The following is a 25,901-nucleotide window of genomic DNA, read 5'->3' as shown; positions in this document are numbered from 1 at the left end:
TCTGCATGTCATATAGTAACGATGTTTATTTGAAGATTTACCAAATTGCTTGTAGAATTATAGCATCAAGAAATTCAAGAAATGTGAAAGCACTTTTGTTTTTCCCCATGACAATATTAGAGTTTATACCCAGAACCTGAGCTCTGTCCCTAAGCTTTTCACTTAAGGCTGGTGCTCTACCACTTGAGCTACACCTCTACTTCTAGCTTTTTTTTGTCGGTGGTGGGGCTTGAACTCTGGGCTTGGGTGCTGTTCAGCTCAAGGCGAGTGCTCTACCGCTTGAGCCACAGCACCACTTCTGGTTTTCTAGTGGTTTATTGGAGATAAGAGCCTCACGGATGTTCCTGCCTGGGCTGCCTTTGAATCGCGATCCTCAGATCTCAGCCTCCTGAGTAGCTAGGATTACAGGTGTGAACCAACGGCGCCTGGCTACTTCTAGCTTTTTGGTGGTTAACTGGAGAGTCTCGTGGACTTTCCTGCTCAGGCTGACTTTGAACTGAGATTTTCAGATCTCAGCTTCTAGAGTAGCTAGGATTACAAATATGAGCCACTGGTGCCTGGCAAAAGCAGCTCACTGAATTCTCTCAGGACATCTTAGGGGACTGGGATGTTTTTTCAAACAGCTTCTTATTTCAAACTATGTGGTGCCTTTGTGGTGTTTTCACAAAGACCCCAGGTAGTGAGAGCCAGATCTGCTTCCACTGGGACCATATTGTATTGACTAGGAAAATAAGCCAACATCAGGAAAAGGAAGAGATATGCTTAAAATGAGAACTATAGCTGGTAGCTGTGGCCTGAAGAGTGATCCAAATATAGTCTAAAAGTAAGAGTCCTTTAGAAACCTAAAGGAAATGTGATACAACTTGAGTTGTTTTAGTGTTTATTGTTCAATCTCTAAACCTGTATTTAGAAGACCTAATTTATTTATTCAAATCTTTCATAATTGCTATAACATCTGTAATATTTGTGTGATAAAACAGTTGATGGCAAAGAAATAACAGCCACATAGCATTTTTGCCATCATATATTCAGTGGGATGAAATTGTGAGGATGAAGCCAGACACCAATAGCTCTTGGTCATAATCCCAGCTATTTGGGAGACTGAGAATGGAAGGATTGCAATTTGAGACCAGGGAGGGCAAAAAAGTTAGCAAGACCTCCTTCTCAGTCAATGGATAGATGCAGTGAAACATGCTTGCCATTTTAGCTACATAGGAGGATGAGATTGGGAGGATTGAGCTTTTAGACCAGCTCAGACAGATAAGACCATAATACAACTTAGTGGAAGAAGCTGGGCATGATGGTGTATACCTATCTTCCCAATTATAGTGGGAAGTAAAAAATAGGAGGATCATGGTCCATGCATATATGCCTATCTCAAAAAACTACTATTGCCAAAGTGGACTGGTGACGAGGCTCAGGTGTAGATCAACTGCCCAGCAAGTCCTGGGCCCTGAGTTTAACCCCAGGGTGGTGGGGGGAGTGTAGAGAGAGATAGAGACAGAGAGACAGACAGGCAAACAGGGACAGAGAATTAGAATAAAAGGAGGACAGGATGGGAGGGGCATAGAATCACTGTATCAAATTACAATCCTCAAAATGTTAGGCATGAATCTCCTGCAAGTGTATTATGAACATGTGTCAAAGATTTATTTATTTCATTAATGGGGGTATCTACAAGATGTTGCACCTGCTTCACAAATTATTGCGGAGATTTATAGATTCTCTTGAGAAAAGCATGCTGAATGGTTGGCTAAGTTAGAAACAAATCTGGTTAATGTTCTGTAGGACAGTCATAAAACTCTAACCTTTGCAATGATCTTTCCTGAAACGTAGAAGTTATTTGCATCCCTACTGGACACAAAGAAAAACAAGTTACTAATCAGTGGTAAATAGCCAGTGAAAGTAATGTCTGACTTTCTAGAAAATGAAATCATTGGGTAGACCAGTTAGACTGGCTTCAGCATGACATTCTTTGCTTTATGTTCTGGCTCAACTACTTGAGCTCCACATTCCCCTTCTGGCTTTTTGGTGATGAATGGAGATAAGAGTTTCACAGACATTCCTGTCCTAGATGGCTTCAAACAGGAACCCTCAGATCTCAGCCTCCTGAGTAACTAGGATTATAGTCATTAGCCCTGCTCTGGCTCATTTTTGAGTTCTATATTAGGATTTGAAAGGGGTTACTGATAGCACCAGAATTACTAGAATGCCTGGAACTTTCCATTGGGCTCCTTATATTTATCAGGGGCATTGGATCTCTTGAAGGCAGAGTTTTCTCCTGGGTTCAGAATTTCCAGGTAAGCTGAGCACCAGTAGCCCACTCTTGTAATCCTAGCTACTCAGGAGGCTGAGATCTGAGGATCATGATTCAAAGTCAGCCCGGGCAGGAAAGTCCGTGAGACTTTTATCTCTAATTAACCACTACAAAAGAGGAAAGTTGTGGTTCATAGAGCACTAGCTTTGAGCTGGAGAGCTTAGGGATAACACTCAGGCCCAGAGTTCAAGCCTCATGACTGATCAAAATAAAATAAAATAAAATAAAAATTCTCAGATAAACATAAACCATTTACCCTTCATATCTATATCCTCAGTTTCAACCAACTACAAATTGAAAAGATTCAAAAAATAGTTAGAGCTGGTGCTAGTGGCTCATACCTGTAATCCCACTATTCAATACGCTGAGATCTGAGGACCGAGGTTTGAAGCCAGCCCTGGCAAGTTCTCTTGTCTCTCTGTGAGACTCTATCTCCAATTAGCCACAAAAAAATGAGAAATGAAGCCAGGCACCGGTGGCTCAAGCCTGTAATCCTAGCTATGCAGGAGGCTGAGATCTGAGTATCACAGTTCAAAGCTAGCCTGGGCAGGAAAGTTTGTGAGACTCTTATCTCCAATAAGCCGCTAGATAACCGGAAGTGGTGCTGTGGCTCAAGCAGTAGAGAGTTCGCCTTGAGCTGAAGAGCTGAAGGATAGTGCCCAAGTTTAGAGTTCAAGCCCTATGACTGACCAAAACAACAACAACAATAACAAAAAAAACAACTAAAATTGGAGGTGTGGCTTAAGTGGTAGAGTGCTAGCCTTGAGCTCAGGTACAGTGGCCAGGCCCAGAGTTTGGAAGGAAGGAAGGAAGGAAGGAAGGAAGGAAGGAAGGAAGGAAGGAAGGAAGGAAGGAAGGAAGGTAGTTGGGCCTGTACTAAACATGTATGAACTGCCTTTTTTCATCTTTGTCATGATCAAATATTTGCATGGTGATTGCATTGCATTAGGTGTTATGAGGTAATCTAAGAGATATAAAGTCTGATAGGAGGATGTATATAGGTTGTGTGAAAATATTATACCATTTTATATGAGAGACATGACTGTCTATGGATCCTGATATGTGTGTGTGTGTGTGTGTGTGTGTGTGTGTGTGTGTGTGTCCTAGAACCAGACACCTGCAGCTACTCATATGGCACAGTGTTTGTCTAGGATTCCATTCCTAGCACTGCAAACCCACCCCCCAAAAATGCCCCCCCCCAACTAACCAACAAAAAAAAAAAAACCAACCAAACTTGAGAAACAGAAAAGCATAACTATTCTTCCAGCTCCTCACTTTCCACCTTTCCTCACTTGTAACCCTGTTTTGTTTCTAAACTTGCAGGTCTGAGTATTAGGTCTTTTCAGGTTCCTTCCACTCCTGTACAGACCTCAAAGTCATAGGAAGCTGCTTTATAGCGAAGCAACAAGCCTATGTCAGATACACCTTGCTTTGCTTTATTTTCAGAATGGAAAGCGTTCTAGAGGTCTCAGAAACACTCTACCCTTCTATCCTGAAGGTCATATTTCACAGAGATCTTTTATTAAGGCACTGTTGAGTTTGGTTTGGGCTTACTACTGAGCTCTTTTTAAATTCTGGAGTCAGTTCCCATTGCCTTACTAAATAAGTATTGATTCAAATTTAAAAACAAAGCTTGGCACTGTTGGTTCACATCTCTAATCTTAGCTCATTGGGGAGTCTGAGATCCGAGGATCCTGATTCAAAGCCAGCCCAGATGGGAACATCTATGAGACTCTTAACTCCAATTAACTATCGAAAAGATGGAAATGGAATTGTGGCTCAAGTGGTAGAGCACCAGACTTGAGAGAAAAAGCTAAAGGACAGTGCCCACGCCCTGAGTTCATGCTCCATTATTGGCACATGCAAAAAAAATTCGAACAGGACATATGTTGCTCAAGTTTGATTTATTCTCTCTTTCTTGTCTGTGTTCTATGGAATCTGGCTAGTGTTGTCTTTGTTCACACCATAAAACACAAAAACTAATAAAGTTTCTGTAGTTCAGCCAATTAAGGTGAGTGCCAGCAACAATAAGTTACCAGATAATACAAGATGGCATCCGAAATGCTGTTTTCCTCCTAAAGCAATGGTTCAGGACCTTTTCTGGTGAAAGATTATGTGCTTAGAATACATTTATTATTAGGAGACTTCACAGGGCTTAAATCCAGCCTTTACCCCACCATCCATGCCCACTATCCATCCACTTTGCTCTCATGAAGGTCAAGAGTCAGAACTTGGCCAGACAGCTGTTTGTGAGCAGCTTTGATCGTTAGTGATTTTTCATTACCGGATGCAAATGAAAGTGTACATCCAAATAAGTTTCTCATCTTCCAAAGGACAATTGTTCTGTTATCTTTCCTAAGAGTTATGTTTTTGAAGCTGCATGACTCAGAACCCTACTTTGTGAAAGAAAGAATTTGGGTGATAAAAGCATTGTGTGGATGAATGTGTCATTTGTTCACTTCCTGTACGACGTGGTTCTTGTAATATTATCCCAATTAACTGGCAGTGTGAGGGATTTAGAAAGGAAAGACTTCTCTCTGTGGATCCCACCCAGCTCTGCTTCTGGTCTTTTCCTACATGAAGTGTGTTGGAATTTTCACAAGGGGCCTTGCAATATCAGGTGAAATTGGCCATTCAAGCCACTGTATTTTGGGATTTGTTTTCTAAGTCATTGCTTTTATGTCAAGTATTCCCATGTTAGCCACAGCTAGCCTTAGCCATGAATACTTACAATAAACAATCCCACAAATAATAAGACTGTCTTTACCTGGTGCTGGTTGCTCACATCCGTAATCCTAATTACTCAGGATGCTGAGATCTGAGGATTATGGTTTTAAAGTCTGCCAGGGCAAATAAATCCAGGGAGATTCTTTTTTTTTTTTTTTTTTAATTTAATTTTATTTTATTTGAGAACATACTGTACAGAGGGGTTACAATTACATGGGCAGGATAATGCATACATTTCTTACCAAGCATTGCAGCCTTCCAGGGAGATTCTTATCTCCAATTAATTAGCAAAAAGCTAGAAGTGGAGGGATGGCTCAAGTGGTAGGCATTAGCCCTGAGCAAAAAAAAAAAAAAAAAATCAAGCAAGAGTAAGAGGCCTTGAATGTAAGCCCCAGTTTTAGCACAATGGTGGTGGTGGTGTGGTGGTGGTGCTGCTGCTGCTGCCGCTACTGCTGATTGATTTACTAGAGAAAGAAGATGATGGCGGTTGATTCCTCAGACCTGAATCAATGTGTGGAGGTTTAGGTTCTGTCTCCCTTGGCAATACTGTATGACCTTGACACAATTGAATGGATCAGCCCTTTAAGTTTTTTTCCTATGGCCCTTGACACATGGTAAATGATCAATGGATAAGAGCTATTACTATTTTCTTTTCCAGACGTGTTAGAGCTCTTCAACAGGCATTTCCTTATTTTAACCCACTTTGAACTTGGTGAACACTATTGTAATTCCTTTTTCTTTAGCTGTGGGAGCTGAGCTGAAAGTATTTACCTAACTCAATCAGATATGTGTAGCTACCTTGAGATTCAGCAGGAATTTGAACCTAGCTCTGTGGTGAATGAAGAGCACACCTGGTTAACTTTAGTACATGCTATTTATATAAGGATCTTTTGACTCATCCTTTTTAAAACTTGTATACCTTTTAAAAACTGTCTTATTAAATATTTAATTCACATAAAGGTTCCAGGCTCTGTTGGTTCATACCAGTAATTCTAGCTACTCAGGAGGCTGAGATCTGAGAACCATAGTTCAAAACTAGCCTGGGCAGGAAGGTTTATGAGACTTTTGTTTTCAATTAACTATCAAAAAGCCAGAAATGAAGCTGTAGCTCAAGTGGCAGAGTAAGAGTGTCAGTTCTGAGTTTAAGCCCTGATACTGGCACACACATGCACAAAGACTATAATATGTAAGGACACAGATCAACAGATCCCTGTTTGAGACCATAAAATACCACCCATGTTTTTTGTTTTTTTTTGTTGTTTTTGGTCCAGTCGTGGGGCCTGAACTCTGGGCCTGGGCACTGTCCCTCAGCTCTTCAGCTCAAGGCTAGCGCTCTACCACTTGAGCCACAGCGCCACTTCTGGCTTTTTTCTTTTTGGTTATGTGGTACTGAGGAATTGAACCCAGGGCGTCATGTATGCAAGGCAAGTGCTCTACCACTGAGCTACCTTCCCAGCCCAACCACCATGTTTTTGATGTCCCAAACTGCCCTCCATCCTCTTCTCACCTGGAAATAACCAATAATTCATAATTTGGCCATGATCACCCCCTGAGTCTTTACTGTTTTTCTATACATGAATCTATTCCTAAACAATAACTGCTATTTAGTAGAGTTAACATAAAAGATGAGTTCTGCATATAAAGCAAAGCTTTAGTTTTTGTTCCCTGTAGTCTTCAGTTACCTGTGTGAAACCCCCTTGACTGGTGCTCACTTGGGGGGGGGTCCTAAAAATCTCACAGTTACTTCAAGTTTAAGAATAAAACAACAGCAACAAAACCTCACTCATTTCTGTAATTTAAAATGCTTAATACATGTAATAATCAAACCTTTCCTATTATAGGGCATGCTTTATCTCTTTGATTTTTCTTCTTTTTTTAAATGTTTTCTTCTCTCTGGGAACATTACACTGAGTCCAAACCCTTTGTTCTTTCATGTGGATTTTAAATTCAGAGAGCTAGTCTCCTCTCTCTCTCTCTCTCTCTCTCTCTCTCTCTCTCTCACACACACACACACACACACACACACACACACACACACACAGTTTTAGATTTTGATTGAAGGCAAATTGTCCCTTCATATATTCTCACAGGAACACTAAAATCTGTCCTCTCCTCCCCTCCCCTCCCCTCCCCTCCCCTCCCCTCCCCTCCCCTCCCCTCTTCTCTCCTCCTGTTTTCTTCCTTCTTTCCTCCTTCTTTTCCTCTTTCCCTCCCTCCTTCCCTCTGTCCCTTCCTCCTTCTTTTCCTCCCTCCCTCCTTCTTTTCCTCCAACTCTCCCTCCCTTTGTTCTTTCTTTTGCCTAATACAAGCTGGGCAAGTTCTCTACCACAGTGCTATACCTCCAACCCTCCCATATTTGTTCAATCATTTGTAATTAGGTTTTGTAAATAACACCTAACTGGGCCCCAGTGACACTCTTGTGATCTTAGCTACAGAGATCTGAGGGTCACAGTTCAAAGACACCAGGGTCAGAAAAGCCCGTGAGACTCTTTTTTTTGTTGTTGGTTGTGGGGCTTGAACTCTGGGCTTGGGCCCTGTCCCTGCGCTCTTCAGCTCAAGGCAAGTGCTCTGCCGCTTGAGCCACAGCGCCACTTCCCCATGAGACTCTTACCTCCAATGAACTACCGAAAATGCTAGAAGCGGAGCCGTGGCTCAAGTGATAGAACACTAGCCTTGAGAAAAAAAGGTAAGGAATAACACCCAGGTCCAGAGTTCAAGCCCCAATACCATCAAGATAGATAGACAGACAGATAGATAGATAGATAGATAGATAGATAGATAGATAGATAGATGGAAAGATGGAAAGATGGAAAAATGGATAGATAGAACTACATGACTGCTTTCTAAATAGCTGTTATATGGTATTGTACACTGTTATATATATTGTTGAGGGATTAATGATGAGAGAAGCCTCTACTTGTTTAGTATAGACACATTTCCCTGTATTCTTTTTAGTCCATGGTTGGTTGGATCCTCAGGTGTGGGGCCTATTGATTCAGAGCACCAACTGAGTTTTAGTGTGATGGTAATTAGCTTTTCCTCTGCCTTTGTAATATGCTTAGCAAACCATGGGATGGTCTCTGAGCACTTCATTGGATAAGCCAAGCCCTGTTAGCCATATGCAAAACTGTTATTGGCCTGATACTGTTTCCTTAGCTGTTTATATATGCATACATGTAAATAATCTCTATATACATATATACATGTTTATATATATATGTATATATACAGGTGTGTGTGTGTGTATGTGTGTGAACTCAGGGCCTAGGCACTGTCCCTGAGCTTTTGTGCTAAAAGCTAGTGCTGTGCCACTTAAGCCATAGCTCTTTACTTCCAGCTTTTTTTTTAAAAAAAAAAAAGCGTCTCATGGACTTTTCTTCCTGGACTGGCTTTGAACCACGATCTTTAGATCTCAGCCTCCTGAGTAAATAGGATTATAGGCATGAATAACCACACTGTTTTTTTTTTTTTAAATTAAGAATCTACTTGGGAGAACAATTTTAGAAAAACTAATCAGAAAATACAATTCCCAGTTCTCCCACAGTTTTCCCCTGTTGTACATCTTGTCTATAACTGACGAATTCATGTAAATAACATCACTAGTTCAAGTCCATAGTTGACTTGAGGGCTCACTCTTAGGGTTGACCATACTTTACTGATAAACAAATGCCTGATGATGTGTAGCTGCTATTCTCCTATCAAACATTGTACTTTCACTTCTTTAAAATCCTCTGAGACTCACTCTTTCTCTCCACTACCCCTCATAACCACTGATTTCATGCTTTACCGTCTCTCTAGTTTTGCCTTTCCATGATCTTGCTTAGTTCACATTATACCTAAAGAACGTGACCTTCTCACAATGGGTTCTGTGACTTAGCAGTGTGCCTCTGAGCTTCCGCTATGCCTTTCCATCACCTCCTTGCTCACTCACGCTTAGCATTGAATCATATCCCGTTGTCTGGATGAATACCAGTTATTTACCCATCATCCAGTGAGGACATCTGAGTTGTCTTCATGCTTGGCAATGATGGATCAAGGAATTTAATTATGGTTTCTAAAGTCCTCATTTATAGAATGAGAACATGAACAAGAGTCTTTATTATTATAATTCCTGTTCTTCAAACATGGCCATCTGACTGGGATTATAGGTCATGCCTATAATCCTAGCTACTCAGGAGGCTGAGATCTGAGGATCAATGTTTAAAGCCAGCCCAGACAGGAAAATCTGTGAGATTTTTATCTCCATTTAACCCAAGATGCTGGAATGGAGCTGCGGGTGAAGTGGTAGAGTGCTAGCCTTGAGCACCAAAGCTCAGGTACAGCCCCAAGTCCTGAGTTCAAGTCCTAGGACTGGCGTGCGTGCACGCATGCATGCACTCATGCACACACGCGCACGCACACGTGCGCACACACACACACACACACACAGAGGATGTTTGCTGAGAAAGAAAAGGTTTGGTGGAGGTAGAAAATAATGTATAACTTCCAGGAAGAGAAATTAGTTATTGAGCTCTCTCTGCTCTTTTCTAGCTCTTTCTCAGCTCTTTCCTTCTCTTCTCTTTCCTAGCTCTCTCTTTCCCACCTCTTTCCCAGATGCTCTCTTTTCTAGCTCTTTTCTCTCTCTTTCCCAGCTTTCTTTTCCAGCTTTTTCTCTTTCCCAGGCCTTTCCCCACCGCGTGGAGGACCAAGATGGCCTGGTGCCAGCTGGAACGATGAATAAACCTACTCCTTACCTGAATACCACTTGCATGGTGCTGTTCTTACTCAGTTACCTCTTTTTTTTTTTTTTGGGTCCGATCATGGGGCCTGAACTCTGGGCCTGAGCACTGTCCCTCAGCTCTTCAGCTCAAGGCTAGTGCTCTACCACTTGAGCCACAGCACCACTTCCGGCTTTTTTCTTTTTGCTTATGTGGTGCTGAGGAATCGAACCCAGGGCCTCAGGCATGCAAGGCAAGTGCTCTACCACTGAGCCACCATCCCAGCGTCATCGGCTACCTCTATTTAAAAAACCTAACATAAATGGTGCCGTGACTCAGATAAAGATCTTAAAGTCAGGATAGGTGGGATATATACCATGGACTCACAGCAATATGTTTAGAAAACAATGCTTTATTACCCAAGTAAAATCCATTACTTGTGTGTTTAAAAAAGATTCTTCACCTTTGATTTTCTGACCTGTTGTCTAAGCCCTCTTTATAATGTTTGTTAGACCATTAATAAGATAATTATGATTTATTTATTTATTTATTTATTATTGTGAAAATACTGTACAGAGGGGTTACAATTACATGGGCCAGATAATGAGTACATTTCTTATCAAGTGATGATTTATTTTTGTAACAGCTTCTGTGCAATGTCATTTATATGCTATGAAATATGTTCATTTACTTATATATTTCAGTGATTTTTTTCTTTTTCTCTTTCTTTCTTATTTATTTTTATTGTGAAAATACTGTACAGAGGAGTTACAATTACATGGGCAAGATAATGAGTACATTTCTTATCAAGCATTGTTGCCTCCTCCTTTGTTTCCCCTTTCTATCCCTTCCCATCTCCCCTACCCACCAAAGTTGTAAAGTTTGTTGACATAACGACTTGTTCAGTGATTTTTTTTTAAAGTATGTTTATAGAACTGTGTGACTATCACTCTATAGTCTTTTTTTTTTCTCTTTTTTTTTTTTTTTTTTCTGTGCTGGTTCTTGAACTTAGGGCCACACTGTCTTACTTGGCATTTTTTTCCTTAAGGCTGTGCTTAAGGCTTGAGCCGTAGCTCTGCTTCCATCTTTTTGTTGTTGTTGTTGTTGGTTGTGGGCCTTGAACTCAGGGCCTAGGTGCTGTTCCTAAGCCCTTTTTTTTTTGCTCAAGGCTCTTTCTACCACAGAGCCACAGCCTCACTTCCAATTTTCTGGTGATTAGTTGGAGATAAGAGTTAAGGGACTTTTCTGCCCTGGATGGCTCTGAACCACAATCCTTAGATCTCAGCCTCATGAGTAGCTAGGATTACAGGCATGAACTACCAGCTCTGGCTGGTTCCAGCTTTTTGATGGTTAATTTGGAGTTATGTCTCACAGACTTTCCTGCCCAGGCTGGATTGGGACCTTGAGCCTCAGATCTCAGCCTCCTGAGTAGCTAGGATTACAAGGTTCTAAATAGTTTTAATTTAGACATTTCTGTCATACCTACCCAAACTGAGCACCTATTTGCCTTCCAGCTCAACCAAGATAACCACTGACCCACATCCTGTCTTCATAGAATACCCTTCTGGACAACTCAGTATGGGCTTGGTATCGTATATCTTGATCATACATCATTCTCATACTCATTACCACACTGCTTTTAAAGCTTATCCATGCTGGAGCATTGTTATGAATCCATAGCTGGCCAGGGTTCCTCTGCTCCACTTACATAGGAATTGTAGAAAGATGAGTGGTAGGTAGTTCCTTCAATTATTCCTTGGCAGGTTTTTCTAACCCCCCATGATGGTGGCAGATAACAGTGGGCAGTGACAGGTGACATCCTCTAGTGTTACAGCTCTTATATGGGCTTGGGGTGTCAGGATTCTTAGCTCTACACACATGTGACAGCTCCGGTGCCTCTGAGAGCCAGAATTCTTGGCAGTTTTCCAAATTCAGATGTCAGGATGCACAGTGTGTGACAACTGGCAGCAAGTGTTAGCAGCTCTCACACTTGGCACATTGGAATCTGCAGTGCTTGACAGCCTGTGACAAGTATTACAGCTGTCTTCCTACAACCTGGTCCAGAGCCTTTCCTGCTTCTGGCTCCTCATTGATTTTACCCTGGTCAGTGCCATCACTGTTACTATTACTGCTAAGACCATAAGCTGACATCACAGCTGCCTAGATTGGCTTCAGTGCGGCCCTAAAGGCTACTGTGCCACTGCTGCCATTGCTGCTGCTTCTGCTGCTTTTCTTTTCATCTTACTTACTTATCTTATTTACTCAGGATGAAAATCAAAAGTTGGAAAAAAAAGACCCCTTGAGAGAAGCCTTTCCTGGGTTTATTGCTGCAACACCAGGGGACAGCACAGGAGGGTGTCTCCCAATTGGCTCTCAAGTGAGCCCAACAACCTGCTTTTATAGCTAGAAGGGAGGGTGGCAGGGGGTCGTCACTGATCATGCATGGCAGCCCCCTTTATGCAACTGGAGGACTATTTATACCTATGATGGCCTAATTTGTACCACTAGTCTCATGCAAATGAAGGCTTGTTTGTGCACCAATCACAGCCCAGTTCCTGTCACCAGTCATTATAATGTTCTATGCACATGAAAGACTGTTTACACCAATCACAGTCCAGTTTCTTCACTAATTATATCTGCATCATATGTAAATGAAGACTGTGTTTGTACCAACCACAGGCCTGCTAGGCCACCAGGGGAAGGAAGTGCTCCTCTCTACTGGCCTAGGTGGAAATGGCTGCTGCTTTCAGACTTATGCTAGCAAAAAGTTAGGTATAAGCTATTTGCTGGGACAGTGAGTGCCTTTAGAAGTCACTGTTGAACTGGTCACTGGTGACTCACACCTATAATCCTAGTTACTCAGGAGACTGAGCTCTGAGGATCACAGTTCAAAGCTAGCCTGGGCAGGAAAATCTGTGAGACGCTTATCTCCAATTAACCATCAGAAAACTGGAAGTGGCGCTGTGGCTCAAGTGGTACAGTGCTAGCCTTGAGCTGAAGAGGTGAGGGACAGCGCCCAGACCCAGAATTCAAGCCCCATGCTTACCTCCCCCCCCCAAAAAAAAAGGAAGTCACAGTTGAGATTTGGCAGCAAGCAGCCTGTAAATCTTCCACAGAGTGAAGGATGTTCAAAGCAGCTAGTGCTGGCTGATAGTCCTTCATTGAAAGTAACCAGGGACCCAGGAAAGGTTTTGCAACTGTTAATTAGGAATCAGAATCACTCCAGCCCCCAATGTCTCAACATTTAAAGAAAAAGATAAACATTAAAAGGGGTGCTTACAAAAAGGATTTATCTGTAATGTTAACAGTGCTCTTTTATATTTAACCTCTACTACTCTAGGGAGAGATTCAGCAATATCACAAATAAGTGATTCCTTCATTGTTGACCCTTTCATTGTATCCTTTGGGGGAAAAATAGGTAAGGCTATCATTTTGTGAGTCATTTATTGTTTGTTTGTTTGTTTGTTTGGAGGCAGGGTCTCACTATGCAGCCCAAGCTAGCCTTGAACTTGAGATCCTCCTGCTTCAGCCTTCTGAGTTCTGGGATTACAGATGTGAACCACCATCCTTGTGCATGAGTTTACTTTTTAATTCGTTAGGACTCATGCTCAGAAAGGTATTAGTCATCTAATTTCATGGAAGAGTTGGCCCTAAAGGCTCTTTTGTTTGTAGAGCTGCCTAGACAACTAGATCGGTGGCACAAAACCTGTAAATATTTTGCCCATTACCATAAAAGGCAGATGATCCTTCTGAGAATGAGATTTGTGTGTGTGTGTGTGTGTGTGTGTGTGTGTGTGTGTGTGTGCGCGCGCGCGTGCATGCCAATACTGGAGCTTGAGCTCTGGACCTCATGTTCTGGCTTGGCCACTTGAGCCATACCTCTACTCCAGCTTTTTGCTAGTAGCTGAAGATTCATACACAGACATTTTGCCTGGACTGGCTGCAAACAGATTTTCCAGATCTCAATCTAGGATTATAGGACTGAGTCATCTGTGCCCTGCTTGAATTGGACATTCTTGACTCTTGTTGGGAGTCCAGTGCATGTTGATCTTTGTGGTCCACATCAGCAGTGGTTAGATACCCCTATCAACCTCAGTCAGAAACCTACATTCCTATGTTTCCACTTTGTAGATGGGTGCTCTAAGCTACCTTATTAGGAAGTGCCTGTGACTTCTTTTATGTGTATAAATTGGAGACGAACATTAAGATTGAGGTTTGAAAGTTGAAGGGAGTGGGAGGATGGAAACTTTGCAAAATAATAGATGCAGTGTCTAAAGACATAGGTAGGAGAAAGAGACTTGTCAAAGTTGTCAGGCTCTTCTTTTGTCTTACATGTCTGTATATTTCTTATTAAACAAGGAAAGAAATTTCCATCTTTCAAAGGGAGAAAGGCTTTGCCAGGAAATCTGAGTGCTGTGATGTGTGTACTTACCTCGTGAACAGAGCTGGGTAGAGCTGAAGCATCCTATCCCTATGTTCAGATTAGGGCATTTGACGAAGAGAGATAAACCTAACTTAAGAGCGGTGTGTAGCCAGGCTCCAATAGCTCATGCCTGTAACCTAGCTACTCAGTAGGCTATCTGAAGCCAGTCTAGGGAGGAAAGTCTATGAGACTGTTAACACCAAGCAGAGGCTCAAGTGGTAAGAGCTAGTATTGAGCAAAAAAACTAAGGGACAATGCCCAGGCCCTGAGTTCAAACCCCTGGATTATCATCATCATCATTTGCTTTTCCTCTTCTTCTCCCCCTCCCTCTCTCCTTCTTCCTCCCCATCCTCCTCTCCTCCCCTCCTCCTCTTCCTCCTCCTCCTCTTCCTTCTTGTCATGGGACTTGAACTCAGGGCCTGGGTCCTTTCCCTGAGCTTTTATTTGTTGAAGGCTAGTGCTCTATCACTTTGAGCCACGGTGCCACTTCCAGTTTTCTGGTGGTTAATGGGAGATAAGAGTCTCACAGGCGTTTCTAACGCATTTATAAGATTATTTCTTTGTTGCTTTGTATGTCCCTCCCCCACAGTATAACCCTCGCTTTCACTATATTTGATGTCAGTATAACATGTGGAGGAGATGGGGACAAACAAGTCGTTTAAGGATTCAGGTGGACCTGTTGCAACAATGAGAAGTACAAAATGTCATGTCAAAACCAGCTTTACAATGGGGGGGGTGAGGGGGGTATGATTGGGTGGGGGGAGGGGGGAGGCTGGGAAGGGAGGTGAAGGGTAAACAAAGGAGGAGGCTGCAATGCTTGGTAAGAAATGTATGCATTATCCTGCCCATGTAATTGTAACCCCTCTGTACAGTATGTTCTCAAATAAAATAAAATAAAATTAAAAAAAAAAGAGTCTCACAGGCTTTCCTGCCTTGGTTAACTTTGAACCATGATCCTCAGATCTCATCCTCCTGAGTAGCTAGAATTATAGGTGTGAGCCATGAGTGGCCAACCTAACTCCCAGTTTTATGGTGAGATTTTCGTTGTCCAAATCTCTGTTGCTGAACCTGGACCTTGGGGTTGACAGTTTCCCAGTGTCTCCTCCTCAAAATAATAAGGATCCTCAATAAATCAGTGACATAACTTTGTGTCAAGGTAAGCATACGGATAAGAATTTGGCTTTTTCATATTGCTTTTTTGGATTATACATGCAGAAGCCTCAGAAGCAGTGTCTTCATTTCAAGTCTGTTTTGCTGACTGGCTAGGTGTTCAGATGTCAAACAAAGAAAAGGCACAGAAGCTGGCTACTGGTCACACCTATAATCCTAGCTACTTGCGAGGCTGAGATCTAAGCATTGCTATTTCAAGCTAGCCAGGGCTGACAAATCTGAGAGACTCTTAGTTCTTAGTCAGAATTGGAACCTTGGCTCAAGTGGTACAGTACCTACCAGCCTTGAGCAGAAAAGCCAAATGTGGGCACACAGCCCTTAGTTCAATGAAGCCCCAGTACACACACACACACACACACACACACACACACACACACACACACACACACACGCACGCGCACACACACACACACACACACACACACACACACACACACACACACGAAGGAACTTCTTGCTGCATCTGGATGGCTCTATGCCTTTCTGCTTTACTCCAGTTCAAATGATGACTATTTTGGTTGTATTCCCAGGTGCTCATAGCTGCTAACGGCACTCATCTGCTTATTTAACTACTCCAGGGGCAACTAGGGCAGTGATTGTTGCAAACCATCAAACTCGATTGCATCAGGATTCCTGCTCTAGGTGGGACTATTGGGACCAATGTCATCATCACAATAGTGAAGGTAGTTTCACAGTGACTACATTAATTCATTGATGATGGTCGAATCCTCATAGCTCTGCCACCTTTCAGCAAACTCACCTCTTAATCTCTCTTCGACACAGGTAGTTAAGTTTCAGTGTAAAGTGGTAAGAGTGAGTGTGTGTGTGTGCGTGTGTGCGGGCATGTGCACGTGCACATACATGCACACGTGCGCACACACACATTCTGGGCTTTGAACTCAGGGCCTGGACACTGTCCCTGAGCTCTTATGCTCAAGGCTAGCACTCTACCACTTGAGCCACAGCACCACTTTTGATTTTCTGGTGGTTAACTGAAGAGTCTTACAGACTTTCCTGCCTGTGCTGGCTTAGAACTTCCATCTTCAGATCTCAGCTTCCTGAGTAATTAGAAATTCAAATGTGAACCACCACCACCACCTGGCTGATAAATTTTATATGATCAGATGTACACAGGCATTATGCCTTTGTGTTCCTCTCCTAAGAATATCCTCCTTTTGTCTCATTGTGTGTAAATGTTTATAGTCCTACATAATTTATAATCATGTTTCAGTGTATATCAGATATAGCTTCTTCATATGAGAGAAAACATGCCATTTTTCCTCTCTGAACTTAGCTTACCTGACTTAACATGATTTGTTCTAGGTCCACCCATTTCTCTGCAAATGGCATAATATTATTTTTCTAATGGTTGTGGAAAATCCCATTGTACATAGGTACCACATGTTTTTAGATCCACTCATCTATTGTAGGGCATCTAGGCTGTTATCATAAACATGTTCTTACATAAAAGCAGTGCAGCTAGGTGCTAGTGGCTCATGCTTATAACCCTAGTTACTCAGGAGGCTGCGGTCTAAGGATTGTGGTTCAAAGCCAGCCAGGGCAGCAAAACCAATTATCTCCAATGAAGCAAAAAAAAAAGCCAGAAGTGGAGCCATGACTCAAGTGGTAGAGTGCTAGCCTTGAGCACCAAAGCTCAGGGACAGCACCCAGGCTTTGAATCTGGCAGATCTGGCACAAAAATTAAAAATAAATAAATAAAAACAGGTCAATCTGGTTAAACTCTGGATGCACAAGATCCAGTCCTCTCTTAGTGGCTTCTTTGTTGGCTATACCATCAGGCTGGCTGAGCTTGTGAACTCCATGACGCAAGCTTCCATATTCAGGCCCTGCTGCCTCCAGCGAGCAGACATTGTTTTTGCTCCAGTGACCTTCAAAGGGCCTCCAAGATTAGAGCCACCCATCTGGAAAACACTCATCTCTCTGAATTGGCCAATATGAAGTGGCCCAAGCTCTGTGGTGATGTCATTGTTGGCATTCATTGCAGGCAATTGGGTAGTCCTGGAGAGGAACTGTGGCCATTACTCCATGCAGCAGGTGGAAGACAGGGGATGCATTCCAGGAAGTGAAGACAAAGCTATCTTTAGAGCTGCAGTTGGCAGATTTCCATGCATGCTTCTTTGCACCCCTAAGTTTAAGAGTGAGTGTAGAGGTCTTATTGAGAGTTGGGCATCCTGCCCAAACTCTCCCTGCCTCCTACCTGCCTCTTCCCTGCTCTCCCTCCCTCCCCTGCAATTTCAGAGATAAAAGGATGATTTTCTTCTTCTTAGGTGTAAAACGTACCTTTGCAAATCTTCTCTTTCTCTACCCCATCACCCCATAGAACTGACAAACCAAACATTCACCTCTGTCAGGGAAACATCAGCAGGGCCCATAGGAATGTGGTTTATCCCAGTAACCCAGAGAAAAAAGTTGAATAGTCACATGCTTTGAGAAAACTGACCCCTTTCCCAATCTTACCTAGTCTCCCACATTGAAGGCTTTTCATTAAAAAAAAAAAAAAAAAACAAAAACCATATTTCCAGTTTGTAAGCATTTCACTTAGATGGTTGTTCCAGTTTCATTCTGTAGCCAAGGCTGATCTGGAATTTACTATATTCCCTAGGCTGGACTCCAACTTCAGATCCTCTTGCATCAGCCTCCCCCCTGGGCTGGGATTCCAGTGTGGTACCACCATGCACAGTTGATTGACTATTTAAATGGAGGCTTCTGGATCCTTTGAAATGCCTTTCCTCTGACACACACTTGTACAGGAGACAAGCTGTATATATCCATGGGTGAGAGTCTTTTTTTAATATCAGTATTGGGGCTTGAATTCAGGGTGCTGGTCCTGAGCTTTGTTTGCTCAAGACTGGTGCTTACCACTTGAGCCAGAGCTACATTTCTGGCTTTTTTTTTTGGGGGGGGGGTTGGTTAATTGGAGATAGTCTCTCAGACTTTCCTGCTGGGGTTGGCTTTGTACTGCCATCCTCAGATCTCAGCTCGTAAATAGCTAGAATTACAGGCTTGAGCCACTGGAGCCTGGCAGACTTTTTTTTTTTTTTTGTCAGTCATGGGTTTGAACTCTGGGCCTGGGCACTGTCCCTCAGCTCTTCAGCTCAAGGCTAACACTCTACCACTTGAGCCACAGAACCACTTCTGGTTTTCTGAGTGGTTTATTGGAGATAAGAGTCTCATGGAATTTCCTGCCCAGGCTGGCTTTGAACTGTGATCCTTAGACCTCAGTTTCCCAAGTAGCTAGGATTACAGGTGTGAGGCACTGGTGCCCAGCCTTTTTTTTTTTTTTTTTAATTTGTCTGAGCATAACTGAAAAGATGGAAAGTAAAACTGAGAGAAAGGAGGGGGGAGGGTGGTTGTCAAGCTTTTACTCACACCAGGTCTTGGGTTCTGGTCTCTTGGAAGTTGATCTGGAATGTTCCCTTGCACTCTGAGTTGGGGGATTTAGACTTTACTGTCTCAGCCTTTCATATTTCAGTGTACTTTCATCCAATGTTATATTTACTTTCTTTTTTGCTGTTGTATGGGGACTGGAGCTTGAACTCAGGGCCTCTCATTCTTGCATGGATTTTTCACTCAAGGCTGGCACTTTACTCATTTGAGCCACATTTCCATTCCAGTTTTTTGCTGGTTAATTGGAGATAAAAGACTCATGGACTTTCCTGCCTGGGCTGGTTTCAAACTGTTCTTTTTATATCTTAAGTAGCTAGGATCACAGGCTAGGATCTGTGGCTAAGTATCTCATTTTTTAGAATTTATATTAACCTGTTAAAGAAATCTTGCTTGTCTGTTTAACCTGATATGTATTTCTGAATTTTAAGTATTAATTTAAATTTGTTGGTCAGAGCTGGTTTTAGAGGTTCCTCCTTCCTTTTTTTTTCTTCAGTCCTACTTGAACTCAGAGTCTGGTCCCTTAGCTTTTTGTTTTTTCAAGGCTAACACCATTTGAGCCACAGCTCTACTTCTGACTTTTTTTCTGGTTAATTGAAGAGTCATAGACTTTCCTGTCTAGGCTGGCTTTGAACCACAATCCCCAGATCTCCAGAATAGCTAGAATTACAGGTGTGAGTCACCGGCATCTGGCTTATAGAATCCTTGATGTGTCTGGGAAGAAATGTTTTATTGTAAAGTTGACACACTCAGAATCTAGCTTGTCCCCAGCTTCATTTCACAATATCCTCATTTCTTATAGTTCTCTCTGGCACAGCTCCCATGATTTATCAGACTTGCTATAAATGCTCTAGTTGAATTCCAACCCTTGTCAGTTAAGAGAAGTTAAAGCACTAGTTCTAAATAATGTGACTTGGTTTGCTATTCAGAGATTCCAGGAAAGGCTTGCTTTCCGTGATTTTCACTTTCATTGTAACTAGCATAAAACAGTGTTTAGCTCAGTAAGGTGTGTGTGTGTGTGTGTGTGTGTGTGTGTGTGTGTGTGAAAGAGAGAGAGAGAGATACAGAGAGAGAGAGATACAGAGAGAGAGATACAGAGAGAGAGAGATCGGTTACTTGGGTTTGAACTTAGGTCCTGTGTGCTGCCCCTTAGCTGTTTTGCTTAAAGCTGGCATTCTACCACTTCAGTCACGGTGCCACTTTTGGCTTTGTGGTAGTTAATTGGAGATAAGAGTGTCATGGATTTTTCTTCTAGGGTTGCCCCCCCTTTTTTGTCGGTTTTGGGGCTTGAATTTGAGGCCTTGGTAGCTGTCCCTGAGCTCTTTTTGCTCAAGGCTAGCACTCTACCACTTTTAACCACTGTGCCACTTCCCATGGCTGGCTTTTAATTGCAGTGCTCAGATCTCAGCCTCCTGAGTAGCTAGGATTACAGATATGAGCCACCAGTGCCCTGCTTGGACAATTGTCTTTAATGCACGTGCTCTTTTATTGATACAGACTTTTAAACCCACTTTCTCCTAAATTTTCACTTTATTACACCTTTATTTCACTTAATTGTACTTTATTACATCTTCCATCTCTATTGTTCTACTTCCAGTGTCGAGTTTGTTGAGGACAGCCCCAGTTTTAGCCTTCAGTGTTCCCATATCTTGGGCAATTCCTTAGCTCCCAGCCCACTGCCTCCCACTTGTATCCTGTGTTCCTGGATGTTCTTTGAGCATTTTTTGTCTTGAAATCAATGCTGTGATCCTGGTGCCCAACAGAGACTCATAAATTGATTAGTTGGTTGATACAAGATATAACTATTAGTACCTCTTAGTGGTAGTGGAGTTTGAACTCAGGGCTTTGCACTTACTAGGCAGATAGGTGATCTACCACTTGTAAACACATCCCTCATTTGGGCAGAACTAGGATTTGAACTTAAGTCCTGGTACTTATTTTATAGTCCAGGTACTTATTTTATAGATGGTGCAGATTACTGTAATGGGACTTATTACTAAGTTTAGCATTTGGGCATAAGCCCTTGGTTTCCTCCCTCCCTCCCCCCTCTCTTTCTCCCTTCCTTCCTTCCTTCCTTCCTTCCTTCCTTCCTTCCTTCCTTCCTTCCTTCCTTCCTTCCTTCCTTCCTTTCTTCCTTCCTTCCTTCTTTCCTTCCTTCCTTCCTCTGTACTGGGACTTGAATTCAGGGCCTGGGATTGTGCTTTAAGCCTGAGGTTGGCACTAACACTTGAGCTATACCTCTACTTTCGGCCTGGAGCTTGAACTCAGGGCCTGGGTGCTGTCCCTGAGTTTTGTTTTTGCTCAATATTAGCACTCTACCACTTGAGCCAAAGCTCCACTTCCAGGTTATTGTTTTTGTAGTTTATTGGAGATGAGACTCATGAACTTTTCTGCCCAGGCTACCTTCAAGCTGGATGTCACCTTCCTGAGTAGCTAGTATTACAGGTATCCTGTCTACTAGCAGCTTTTTTTTTTTTTTTTTTTTTTTTTGATTGGTTGTGGGGCCTGAACTCTGGGCATGGGCACTGTCCCTCAGCTCTTCAGCTCAAAGCTAGTGCTCTAGTACTTGAGCCACAGCGTCACTTCTGGCTTTTTCTGCTTATGTGGGGCTGAGGAATCGAACCCAGGGCCTCATGTATGCAAGGCAAGCACTCTATCATTGAGCTACCTTCCCAGCCCGTACTTCCAGCTTTTTGTTGGTTAATTGAAGATAAGAGTTTCTTGGACTTTCTTGCCTGGCCTGGCTTAAAACCTCCATCCTCAATCTAAGCCTCTTGAGTAGCTAGGATTATAGGTATGAGCCACTAGCACCTGGCCCCATGTCTTCTACAAAACATTCACAAAATATCCAACATGATTTAAATCAAGTGCTTGTTGGGTTATAGAATGTGTCATAGTGCCCTCTAGTGGTGATATCTATACTTGTCCAATCCAGCAACAAAGCAGGAATTCTGCCCTTTCTTGCATATCCAATCCAAGCAAGTCAGGGGACTATCATTACTAATTACTATTCAGTCAATTGTTTCCTGCACAGTGGATTTAAATATTTAAACGCTCTGGTTCACTTCAGGATTCTGAGACACAAAAATAACGACACTTTTCAGAGTTGGTGAAGGCAGAATTATTTTGGAACTGGTTACATTTTACATCTGGTTTCAGTGGGGAAGTGATTCAAGACTTTGCTTAGATATGGTGCTGTGACTCATACCTGTAATCCTAGCTACTCAGGAAGCAGAGATCTGAGGATTGTGGTTCAAAGCCAGCCTGAAAAGGAGGAGACATGAAACTCTTATCTTCCACAAAACTACCCCAAAGACACCAGAAGTGGAGCTATGGCTCAAGTGGTAGAGCACTAGTTGAGCAAAAATAGCTCAGAATCAGCATCTAGGCCCTGAGTTCAAGCCCCAGGGCCAGCAGGAGAGAGAGAGAAAGACAGACAGAGAGAAAGACACCAGACAGAGACTGAGACACAGAGAGAGAGAGAAAGACAGACAGAGAGAGACAGAGAAGAAATTGGGATGTAGAGGAGGTGAGACATAGTTCTCTTTGTACAAAGCTAAATTCTACACTCAAGAAGGGTAGAGTAAATAGAGGCCTAACATCAAGATCTTTCTGCATTTTCCTCTTCCTATCTTGCATTGACTATTGGCTGAAGGTAATGGCCTGGACAGGCATCTGATGAAAGCTGGAATTTGGTTTGCCAGGATTATGGGGTGCTAGAGATGATGTCAGATGCTTGGGATGCGAATCCCAGCTGTGCTTGTCTCCTTGCTGTTTAAAGTTTCTGATACATGTGTGTGCACCAGTACTGGGCCTTAAACCCAAGGCCTCACATTATTGCTTGCATTTACTGCTTAAGGCTAGTGCTGTACCACTTAAGCTTCCCATGTCTGGATTTTTGCTGGTTAATTGGATATACAAGTCTCCTGGATTTCTCCCCTAACTGGCTTTAAATTGTGATCCTCAGATATCAGACTCCTGAGTGGCTACCAGTGCCTTTGCTTGGGTACATTTTGAAGTAGTTGTAAATGGATTTTGGTATTTGATAATAAAAGATTTCTTGCAGTTCAAAGAAAGAGAAGACAGGGTTTTTTTTTTTCTTTTCAAAAATTCAGATAGAATCTCATTATGTAGTCCAAGCTGGCCTCCAACTCTCAATCCTCCTATCTCACCCTCCCAAATTCTGGGATTACAGGTGTGCATCACCATGCCTGGAAAGAAGACACAATCTTCCATAATACCTTGACATCATCATTCCAACAGTTTCCTTCCCCCCTCCCCAAAGCTTTAACTTAAAACAGGTTTCAGCTAATTTGTCTATTATGTTGAATGCAGGGCCTGAGCACTGTCTCTGAGCTTTTGTGCTCAAAGCTGGTGCTCTGCCACTCAAGATAGTTCTACTTTTAGCTTTTTGGTGGTTATTCAGCTTCCTGAGTAGTTAGGATTACAGGCATGAGCCACCAGCACCTAGTTAATTTTTTTTTTGAGCATAGACTTACATTCCTCAACTTATTATGAGGTGAATTATCAAAAACATAAAAAAGAAAAACGAACAAAGCTCTAAAGGTTTCCATTTTAAAGTAGTATTTATTAGATCGACCCTGTAGGGAAGTTGCCCTTTGTATGTTTCCTGTTTCTAATTGATAAGCAAAACAATTAGCTTCTGATTGTAGAGGCTCCTCTGCAGGAGCAGTGGCTAAATGTCTGCATTTTTTATTTTTTTCTGTTGCAGGTGGTGACTGAGTCCAGGGATCCGAATGTGCAGAGCAGGTGTGAGGGTTGGACCAGAGTCCTTGGAAGTGAAGATGTGGATCTGCCATTCCCAAACACGAATGTACAGGGCCGTCTGAGCCAGGCTGCCCTGTGGCCACAGGTGCCCAGCCTGAAGAACATGACCACAGCCCAGGATGGCCATGGGCAAGGTCCTGCTGCCACTTGTGCAGCCTCTGACCCCAAGGACCTCAAGATGGTGACTTCCCCAGTATGTCAGAATGGAGGGTACAGAAACAGCCAGGACAGTGATCCCGAAGGTCCAGACACCAGGCTCAACCCTTCTTCCAAGCTGGTGCGTCTTTTCTCTGTAAACCGGAAGAGAATGAGTGCCCACCCCGAGAGGCCCCGCTCTGTGGTCCTGATGGGCAATTCTTCCACGTGGAATGCACTGGCATCTTTCAGGAAGATGGGATCTTTTAAAAAACTGAAGTCATCTGTCCTGCAAGGAATTCAGAACCGTGAGGGGACAGATTCTTCCAAAGAGGAAGTTTGGGAACAGGATGTGAGCAGTGCCATCCCTAATGGTACCATCGTGGGAAGTCATATGAACAGGGGGCCTACTGGGAGACAGGCAGGTGACCCACCCAGTGTAGGGGAGGGGGCTGTGTCTGACTGCTCAGACCCAGAGGATGAGGATGCATTCCAGAGAAGCACACACCGATCTCGCAGTATCCGCAGGGCCTACGGCCTGGGCCGCATCAGCCTGCTGGACTCTGACAAGCCCCTTATCCCCCAGGGCTCCGTCAAACCCCTGTCCCTCTCCAGCCAAGAGCCCACCCTGTGTGAGATCCTGGTGAGGGACCCTGACAGCCAAAGCAGCTTGTACAGAAGGAGCAAAAGCACAGACAGTTTAAACTTTCTGAAGAAAAGTTCCTTCAAACGGAAGTCCACCTCCAATCTCGCTGATCTCCGGGTGACCGGTGACAGCAAGCTCCCGCCCCAAAGGACTCTAAGCAGCTCCTCTGCAGACTCAGAGAAGGCTGGCGGGGCAGAGAGAAGGACCAAACGCTGGAAGAGCCCCATCAGAGCCAAGGACTTCGATCGAGTCCTGAAGCTAGTGAGCAACGTCAAAGATGCCTCGTGGAAGAGAGAGGTTCCCAAGACTGGGCCTCTGGCTCGGGGGGAGGCAGGCCTTCGGCTACAAACGCAGAGCCGATTGCATGATGACTACTCCAGACGTGTGTCCAGCAGCTCTGAGCAGGACCGGAGGTCCAGCACCCCCAGTCGTAGCCCAGCCGCTTCCCAGGGCCCTGCTGCTATTGATGTCGATACCGCTGTAGTCCCTCTAAAAGCTGAGCTCGCCCACCAATCAGGAAGCACCAGGCCCCAAGCCTGTAACGCATCAGCCAGTCCCAATGACCAACAAGGGTGGACCAAAGTCTCTTCTGATGATGCCAGTAACCCTAAGCATCTTCTCACCCCACTGCCACCAATTACACCCAAGCCCCAGAGTCCTCAGAGCCCTGGGGCAGGAAGTTCCAAGTGCCCTACCAGCCCCACTGTGCTATCCCTGAGTTCAGAGGATGGTGAAGACCGGACAGAAGATCCTGAACAGATGCAGCCAGCACCTGGGTTCTCCCCAGACTGGGTGCCCACCCAGAATGCTGATGAGGGTAGAGGTGTAGGTGGTGGCAGTCACTCTCAGCCGGATTCAGAGGAGCAGAAGGAAGAGGTAAGGATTTGGGTGGAGCTCCTGTTGTAGCCCTGCTGTACAGTGATGCATGTCCAGGATGGTCTTCCCCCCCCACCCCCTAGGGACCTCTGTGCTACACCGACCATCATTGGATGCCAACGAATCATGTCACACACTTGCTAGCAGAGATAGGAGCTGTCAAATTTGCCCTTTACTGAGTTCTGGAGTAATCTGGAGCTGGGTGTTGGTGGCTTATGCCTATAATGCCAGCTACTCTGAAAGATGAGATGTTGAAGATTACCATTCAGAGCCAACCTGGGCAAGAAAGTCTGTGAGACTTTTATCTCCACTAAACAGCAAAAAGATTAAAAAAAAATTAGAAGTGGAGGTGTGGCTCAAGTGGTAGAATACCAACCTTGAACGAAAAAGCTACAGGACAGCGCCCAGTCCCTCAGTTAAAGTCCCAGTACAACAACAACAGCGCGCGCACACACACACACACACACACACACACACACAGTAATTGCTTTAGCAATTGCATCCAATGTATGAAATTCCTTATATGGTATTTACTGTACCTTTCATTGCATTTATGGACTAATGTCTGTGTGCTGGATTCTGGGGTGGGAGCTAGAGGTTCCAGTTTTTTTTTTCATTTTTGACACAATTATTAATATATGTATCACTTTTCTTTATATTTTAAATTCTTACCTACATCTTTTCCAATCGAGTTCTTATAAATGAAATTCTTTGTTA

At 43.4% G+C, this 25,901-nt stretch overlaps 1 protein-coding gene across 1 annotated transcript in view; it reads left to right on the top strand.

The window, feature by feature from the left end:
- Spata13 (spermatogenesis associated 13) overlaps positions 1–25,901 on the top strand; it is a 124,386-nt gene that overhangs the window by 33,703 nt on the left and 64,782 nt on the right. Inside the window, exon 2 of the mRNA XM_042685695.1 lies at positions 23,472–25,184. Within this exon, the coding sequence (XP_042541629.1) occupies positions 23,631–25,184 (1,554 nt within the window). The 5' untranslated portion in view covers positions 23,472–23,630. The remainder of the gene's footprint in view (positions 1–23,471; positions 25,185–25,901) is intronic.

The sequence above is a fragment of the Dipodomys spectabilis genome, unplaced genomic scaffold, assembly GCF_019054845.1.
Source record: "Dipodomys spectabilis isolate Male_0828 unplaced genomic scaffold, ASM1905484v1 ptg000095l, whole genome shotgun sequence".
Lineage (NCBI taxonomy): Eukaryota > Metazoa > Chordata > Mammalia > Rodentia > Heteromyidae > Dipodomys > Dipodomys spectabilis.
The sequence above is the reverse complement of the archived record's forward strand: the minus strand, read 5'-3'. Positions and strand labels throughout refer to the sequence as shown.